The sequence below is a fragment of the Austrofundulus limnaeus genome, unplaced genomic scaffold, assembly GCF_001266775.1.
Source record: "Austrofundulus limnaeus strain Quisiro unplaced genomic scaffold, Austrofundulus_limnaeus-1.0 Scaffold689, whole genome shotgun sequence".
Lineage (NCBI taxonomy): Eukaryota > Metazoa > Chordata > Actinopteri > Cyprinodontiformes > Rivulidae > Austrofundulus > Austrofundulus limnaeus.
In genome coordinates, this window is record NW_013953091.1 from 67,515 (window position 1) to 76,156 (window position 8,642).

The window sequence follows — 8,642 nt, forward strand, 5'->3', positions numbered from 1 at the left end:
GATGGATGGATGGATGGATGGATGGATGGATGGATGGATGGATGGATGGATGGATGGATGGATGGATTTATTTTCAACTTGAAATATCTCCAAACTAACGAAATATAAAGTTATTAATGAGACAAATCATTCTGGATAACAGCAGACTGACTGCTTGTAAAATATACGACAGGTCTGGACCACTCCTGAATTTTGTTCGTATCTGAAAAAAATCTTAGAATACAAGAAAATTGGTGAATGCCACAAATTCTCCTAAATCACTCATAAGCACAACTGAAGAACAAATCTGTGCGTACCAACGGTTCTTGCATGAGGCCCATTGTCCTGCTGATGTGTTTGGATGATTGTCCTGCTGCTGAAGCTTCAGCTTGAGGTCATGAACAGATGTTCTCCTTCAGGATTTTTTGGTAGACAGCAGACTTCATGATACCATTCACCACAGCAAGTCTTCCAGATCCTGAAACTGCAAAACAACCCCAGACCATCACACTACCACCACTGTTTTACTGTTGGTGTGATGTTCTTTTCTGAAACGCTCTTACTTCTGCAGCAGATGTAGGATGACCTGCTCCTTCCAAAAGGTTCAAGTGTCTTATCAGTCCACAGAGGATTCTCCCAGAAGTCTTGGGGATCATCCAGATGTTTCTGGTCAAACTGAGACGAGGTTTTATGTTCTTTTTGCTCAGTGTCTTTATGGTGGAGGCCTGAACCTGAGCTTAGCTGATGCCAGTGAGGCCTGCAGTTCTTTGGATACTGTTGTGTGCTCTTTTGTGACCTCTTGGATGAGTCGTTGCTGTCCTGGGAAGGTTCACTACTGTTCAGTGCTTTCACCATTTGTGAATAACAGCTCTCACTGTGGTTCACTGGAGTTCCAAAGCTTTAGAAATGAGTTTATAACCTTTTCCAGACAGATAGGTCTCATTTACTTGATTACTTTTTTGATTGAGAACAGGTGTGGCAGTAATCAGGCCTGGAGGCTAGGGAATTAAACCCCAGCTTTCCAAAGATGTGAAAACCCACAGAGAGGCATTTACTGTATCACACAGGTCTCTGTAGGTTTAATCAAAAAGAAAAAATCAGTAGGTCCTCTGGATGGGTTCTTCTTTAGTGAAACATTTCATCTCTCCTCCAAGAGACTTCTTCAGTCTGATGAGTTTCAGGTGAACTCAGCCTTATAAGCACTGCCTCCACATGGACAAACAGGTTAGTCACATGCAAAAGAGAGCCATGTAGGTTTAGATTTATCTTTGCTTCAAAGACATTTGTTTTTTAACTTAATTTTGTGTTTTATCTTTGTCTATTATTTAATTTGTTTAGTGATCTGAAACATTTAATTGGGACAAACATGTAAAAGAATAAGAAAACACATTTTTACACCACTGCAGTTACAAGCTTATGAAAACGATACGTGAGGAAATAAATTCTGTATGGCTGATTGTAAAATAAAAACACTGCGAGGGATCAGACAGGCTCTTTATGTTCTGTTTGTTTCATGTTCAGAGACTGCACAGATTACTAAAATCTAAAAAAGTTACTGCAAAATTTAGCACAAATGATCTGAGCGATCAGACCAGGTAAAATCTGAACTGTGAGCACGGAAAATAAAATATCCAAGAAGCTAGTTTGACATCTTTACCAAAAAAATAAAAAAAAAAAAAGAGCATTAAAGTATATCTGAAATTCTACTCTAGTCTAAATAAGATTTAGATCTAGTTATCATCTTCTGTATTGGTCCCTGATGGTTAATATTTGACTCTAGTCTTTGTCACAACAAATAGTAGACAAGTTACCTCTGTGCATTAAATATTTCCTTCATATAATTAAATATAAAGGAATGGGCTGGGTAAAACTACAAAATAAAGTTCTGTTATGTAAAAGGGATCTTTTATATGAGGTTGAATTTTCTCTTTCTCTGCTGTATGAAGCTGAAGTTGTCTAGCAGGGATTGAGTGAGTGTGTATTTGTGTAGTTTAGCCTGTTCACTGTATGAATGTTTCTCTTTCCTTTGGCTGAACTTGACAGAGTGCTGAGGATGTAATTGCAGATCAGGCCAAGCAGGTACCAGATGACCCGTATGCCAATCTCAGCAAAAAGGAGAAGAAGAAGAAGAAAAAGGAGGTGCGTATTTGCTTAAATGAAACCACAACAGACGGTTACTAAACAGTTAAAATAGATCAGTGAAAGCTGAAGTGTGATCCAAATCACTGTACCATGTATCATTGCTTCACTGGAATTTATTACACACCTGGTAGACACAAAACATCAGCTGTAAATAAAAATATAAACAGACATTAACCCTGTACAAGCCCATGTGTTTTACAATGTTTCAGATTCTCTTTAGATAGTGGCAGGAGAAACATCCATCAGCAGGCAGAGTGCTAACAGGCTGTGTAAGGCCTGGTTCACAAGGTTTTCAAATTGTTGGTTGATTTTCAGAGACTGAGAGACGCCACACATGGCGTTAAAATCATAGATATAACAGGTTTGGTCCTACAGTGCAGGGGTAGACATAACCATTGTTTAGGTTGTCCGAGACAACCTGTTTTCATTTCGGACAACCAGATCCTGTCTCCTGGTTGTCCGGTGGACAACCAAGAAAAAAAGACCTTGATTAACAAGTTGTTAAATTAAGGGCCACATAACTTTTCCCTTCTCTGGTGGGGGGCCGGAGTCAGTTTGTAACAGAAAAAGTGTGACTATTGCAGGAGTGTCTAAATGTAAAAATTTATTGTTTTCCAGAAAGCACAATCAAATAACCCTGTCTGGGTTCTTCACAGTATGTATTCTGCTGAGCTAACCGTTCACTTTTTAGCTTTGAGAGTTTGTTTGCTCGCATTTGGCCTTGCAAGCTATCATACTTGTCTTTGTGACGGGATTCATAGTGTCGCCGCAGATTGTATCCTTTGAATACCGCCACCACCTCTTAGATGAACAAAAAAATAATCATTTGTCCACTGCAGCTTCAGTGCCCTGCATTCTGAATCAATTTTTCTCTTACCTACCATAATCTTTTCACCATTATTCCGTTCTCTCTTTGAGAGGGGCGGGTTTAGGATTATTTTGGGGGGGTTGCCAGATAGGGGCACAGACCGCAGAAGGGTAGAACAGAAGGTCACGTTATATGTGTGTATGTATGAAATAGTTACTAATTAATAATAGTTAATGAAAATAATTCATAACTAAGGAACATTTTATTGCAAAAGTCCAACTTTATAATCAAATACAAATACACATATATGAAAAAAAAAAAACTAAATGCTCTCTGGTATTGGTCTGGGGGCCGGACCAAATGGGGAGGCGGGCCGGATCCAGCCCGCGGGCCGTAGTTTGGGGAACACTGGATTAAACAAACATGGCAGACGAGTTTGTGGACTATTTTTAACAGAGAAAAAACATCTACGATGTCCACTGAACTTTCTGGTGCACCATGGCCATTTTGTCTTCTATGTTTTGAATTCCCCATCGGTTTTTCTTCACCTCACTTTCTGAATGGCTGCAGCTTGTTTGTCCTCGAGGAACACAACACAAACTGGGATATAAGGGCCAAGACAATCAAACATGTTGAATGTCCCAGATTTAAGTTTGTTGTGGTCCCAATGTTTTTCTGAGCTGACTAGTTCACTCTTAACACAGCATGAGTTTTATTATTTATTAACCTTTTATTTGCCTTATTTAACCAGGCAAATCCCAGTGAGATCACAGATCTCTTTTGTAAGGGAGGTCTTGGTCTGAAAGAAACCTTTTTCACAGGCCTTTGGTCTGTGGGGGAAACTGGAGGACCCAGAGAAAACCCACGCAAAAGGAGAACATGTAAACTCCACAGAAAGACCCCAGGCTGGGGATCGAACCCAGGACCTTCTTTCTGTGATGCATCAGTGCTAACCACTGAGCCGTTGTGCTGTCATTATCTTAAAGTGCCTGTGACATCAAATTTTTGTAATAAATATTAATGTATTTTTGGAAAGATAACATTGATAAAATATTGTAAAAAAAAAAAAAAAAGATTCACGCTGCTGAGATGAACAGTTTTTGAGATATTCACATGTGAAGTAACAGGAAGTGATGTCACAGGGGGATGTCTGCATGTGAACTGCACAGTGCCACTATGGCTAACAACAGATTAGAGAATAATCTGAGGTTTCTTTAAATTATTTTAAGCACTGTCATAGAGACGCTAGAGCAGGGGTGCCCAAGCTTTTTTGAACCAAGAGCTACTTTTGAAGTTGGCAGTTTGCCGAGTTCTACTCGTCCAGTCTCAGTATCAAAAAACATATTTTTTCATCTCCCTACTCCTCACTTCTTCAAAGTAAATAAAACAGAACATAATGTGTTGCTAGCTTTATTTAATTTAAAGTATTGTCAAACAAAACTATCTACTTAACCATATATTTACCTACAAAAAAAAAGAAAAGATAAAATCCTTACTTAACTCCTGACAGAGAAACAGAAAAGTGATGCTCGAACAAAAAGGATAAATTCTTTTACCTCCTTCATTTAATACTCCCTGTAACGTGTGAGCTATGAGGGCTGGAAACCTGTCCAGTGTGAGAACGACAGAGTCAAATAACTTTGGAGCACGGGAACTCGTCTCCATTTATTCAAAGAACTCTCCTCTCTTTCTCTCCATTCAGGGGAGGAAAAACAAAACATAAAACAAAAGTCAAAACACACAACATAAAACTCTCTCGTTTATACTATTACAAAAAATGACTTACGATGGTGCAGATTCACAAATCTCCCAACAACTATTTCAAACCTCATTCTGCAGCAGGATGGTGTCATCTGTAGGTGTTGAAGAGCTCAGTCCCTCACTGGTCCAGACTGCCGGCTCCAGACCATTCAAAGAGTTCCACCTGGTTCACCACCTATAAACAAGATACACACACAGCCACGCTAGGTACGGAAAACAAGGGCACACCCAAACTGCAAAATAAATAAATAAATAAATAACACAAAGGTGCTAGTCAGTGTATAAGACACTAGTCTGGTCTAAAATGTAATAAAAAAACAACAACATACAGACACATTGTGACAAGTCTAGAGGTGACAACTTTTTATGCAAGCTATATAAAAATAATGTATGTCTACCTTAGTGGGACTTCTGACACTGAGAGGAGGCCAGGGTCTCATAGGCAGGCAGTATGAGGTGGTTGAGGTGTAAGCAGGTCTCCAGATGATCACCAGTCTTTGTGGATCTGTTGTTGGACTTGATGATTTTCATGTGAGAGAAAGCAGACTCCAGAACTCTCCATCCATGCGACTTGTTGCTCTGGATTTGATCCCAATGTCATTTTGCAGAGTCAAAACCTAATTTTCAACCCAGAGCAGTCCAGACTGAAACACGGACATGAATTTGGACACATCCATCCATCCTGGTGGACAACTGCACGTCTTTATAGCAGCCACAATCTCACTTTTATTTTTAAAATCACGGAAAAGCACGTCTGCAGAATCAAACGCTTCTTTCATAACTTCGTCATCGCTGAAAGACTGTTGAGGCAGGTACGGGGCTGCATTAGCATAGCAGCCTTACCTTAGGAGGGGTAATCCACTTCGTAGCATCTGTGCATTCTTTTGAAAGAAATGCTGTTCCACGTTATCCTGCCAAGGCAGTGCTCAAATTACATATGAGTCCTCTTCCCACTCCAGGTGAAAATAATAAGTTTTTATTTGCTTGTTAACTGTCTTTCGTTCAACATTTTTTTTCCGCCTCGCTGCCATGTTTTAACACATGACCCTAATCTCGCAAGACCATGTTCGGAGTGCTGTTTCACAGCACCCAAAACTAGCGAGACTGGAGCGCGTTCAAGAATGCAATGTTAAACAAATGTTGACAAGGGTGTGTTCAAGAATGCAATGTTAAACAAACGTTGCAAAGAGTGCGTTGAAGACTGCAATGTTAAACAAATGTTGTGAAGAACGCGTTAAAGGCTGCAATGTTAAACAATGTTGTGTTCTACAAGCTCCGTGATCCATTGCTCCATGAGCTACTGCTAACCAGCTAAAGATCGTTGGCCTGGCCTGCGCTGGAGAAAGAAAGTAGAGATGAAAAAGAGTCATAGTTCAAAAAAAACAGGGAGTTTTCGTTCTCAAAGAGTTCCCCTTTGATGTCACTTCCTGTTTCATTTAGCCAAGGCAAGTTCAAAAGAAAATATGTCGATTATGTACCATAACAGTAAAATCCTGTGTATTATGCCAAGAATGAATATATTTTCTTTGACTTTTTGTATTTCATGGATATGCATGTCACAGGCACATTAAAGGATTATCTTTAGAGCCGTCAAGGATAATTTGTGCGTCCTTAACATTATTAGAAATGCAAAATCAGGACAAACAGAACCTGGCATAAGATCTTAGTTTAAAACTTTAACATGCAAGGTGGCTGCTGATGTGCAGCCCTCCAAGAGGATGCAATTTTAATATAAAAATATAAAATAAGCTCCATATAAATAAAGTAATGATTCTAAAGTAAATGTGCTCATTGCACAGAATAATTCTGGTCTTTGTGCAGCCGAACAAACTAATAATCGTATTCAGATATTGAGGCTGTAGCAAACTTTTATTACATTCTTACACAGCTAATTGATGTGGTAGTAGCTGGGAGTTATTCACAACACACTGAGGTTGACATCTTGCAATATTGACTGAGATTATACAGAATGTTATTTGCCAAAGTTGTCCAAAAAGGCGACAACTCTGTCGTTTTTCCACATAAGATGATTTTAGACAGAGACTCTTATATGAACTTAAGTTTCCAGTTCTTTGTTATGGAAATACTTGTTTATAACAGTGGCGGCTGGCCAATAAGGGGTGCTGGTTCCCTGCCCCCCTTGTAGTTTTGGTACACAAAAATAAAATAAAATAACAAAAGAAAATGTTATAAATGTTTCGACAATATATTGTATATATGTTTTCTGATAAGCAAAATAAATAATTTATAGTTATTGATGTGTAAACTTCTATTTTACGCATAAACGTTTCCGTGTGAGTCACTTCCGGGTCACGCCGGGGGTCGGCGCTAGTTTGTAAATTCATAAATATGTTTGTATTGTTTGTTCTGAAATGTGAAATAGGATCAAACTACCAGTAACTATTTGCATCTACATTTGACACAAGTAATGTCTCTTACAGATTTAATGTGATAAGATTTGCTTTAGGTTGTGCATGTCATCTACACTTATGACATGTGTTGCATTTGATGTGTTTGTTTGTTTGTTTCAGAAAGAGTATGAGCGTCAGATTGCTAGCGTTCGTGCTGAGAGTGCCCTAGAAGATTTCTCCATTTCCCAGGCTGAGATGTCCTCCAGACAGGCCATGCTGGAAAACGCCTCAGATATTAAGGTTTTTAAGTTTTTGGATTAGACTTCCACATGAAGATGTTTTCTCTTGTTTTATTCTTTCATTTGATTTAACTGAAATGAGAATATGGTCTTAGAAATGTTGCGTGAAGGTTTGTTTCGTGTCCTCTAGATTGAAAGGTTCAGCATATCCGCTCACGGCAAGGAGCTTTTCATCAACGCTGACCTTCTGATTGTGGCAGGAAGAAGATATGGTTTGGTTGGACCAAATGGGTAAATAAGTATTTTGTAACTTTTTGCTTTTAAAAGAAGTTCAAATAATATAATTTCAATAAATAAAGACCAGAGAGTTGTCTTTCTTAAAGCGTTCCCCTTTGATGTCACTTCCTGTTTCACTTTGGCTGAGCCAAATTCAAAAGAAAATAGTCCATTTTTGTGTTCAAATGGGTAAAAAAAATCACATTTTATGCAGGGTTTCTTACATAAGTGTTTTCTTGGACCTTGTGTATTCAGTGGATAGGCATGTCACACACACTTTAAAGTGTTAAAGGGACTATTACCTTCTTCCTAAAGGAGTTCTAACACATGGATTTAGGTCTAGACGTACTGAAACAGCCTTTTCACTTAGCAGTTTTAATCTGGGACTGATGTACACTCTGTCTGCATTGGTGTTGTGTGAAATGAGTGGTGGAGAGGGAGGATGAAGTTGATAAACCACTGATACACCTCTGAACCAGCAGGAGCCGTGCTGGTGAACACGTGTGCTCCTCTAACCATTCTGCATCACTCTGTAGTGTTTGTAAGCTCACATTGTTGAATGGTTTGGTTGCCTGTTCAGTTCATGGAACAACCAATATCTGTTTAAATAAGAAGTTATATTTGTGAAATGGGCTTATTGTTCAAATTAACAGTCATTTTCTGTCCTTGTTTCTCAGAAAAGGAAAGACCACATTACTGAAACACATTGCCAACAAATCTCTCAGTATTCCCAGCAATATTGATGTGTTGCTGTGTGAACAAGGTGAGTGGCCTGTTGTGTGTCCATCTCTCTGACTGTTACAACCAACAAACTTCTGTTCTCCTTGTTCCTCAGAGGTGGTAGCTGATGACACACCTGCGGTACAGGCGGTACTGAAGGCTGACACCCGCCGCCTGAGACTTCTGGAGGAAGAGAAACAGCTTCAGTCTCGTCTGGAGAAAGGAGAGGATGGTGTGGTTGAGAGACTAGACAAGGTGAATACTTTGTATTGACTTGCTAAGGTATTCTATGGAAGCGATTGTGTTCCATAATCCTAATTAAAATGGATTAATAGAAATGCTGTTTCATTTTCAACATGTACCTGA

The 8,642-nt window shown here is 39.1% G+C and overlaps 1 protein-coding gene across 2 annotated transcripts in view; it reads left to right on the top strand.

Moving 5' to 3' along the window:
• The window catches only part of abcf1 (ATP-binding cassette, sub-family F (GCN20), member 1), a 54,698-nt gene that overhangs the window by 16,998 nt on the left and 29,058 nt on the right, over positions 1–8,642 (top strand). For both annotated transcript variants that reach the window (XM_014027836.1, XM_014027837.1), the window contains exons 10-14: positions 2,023–2,118; positions 7,222–7,341; positions 7,471–7,571; positions 8,234–8,319; positions 8,392–8,531. In XM_014027836.1, the coding sequence (XP_013883290.1) occupies positions 2,023–2,118; positions 7,222–7,341; positions 7,471–7,571; positions 8,234–8,319; positions 8,392–8,531 (543 nt within the window). The remainder of the gene's footprint in view (positions 1–2,022; positions 2,119–7,221; positions 7,342–7,470; positions 7,572–8,233; positions 8,320–8,391; positions 8,532–8,642) is intronic.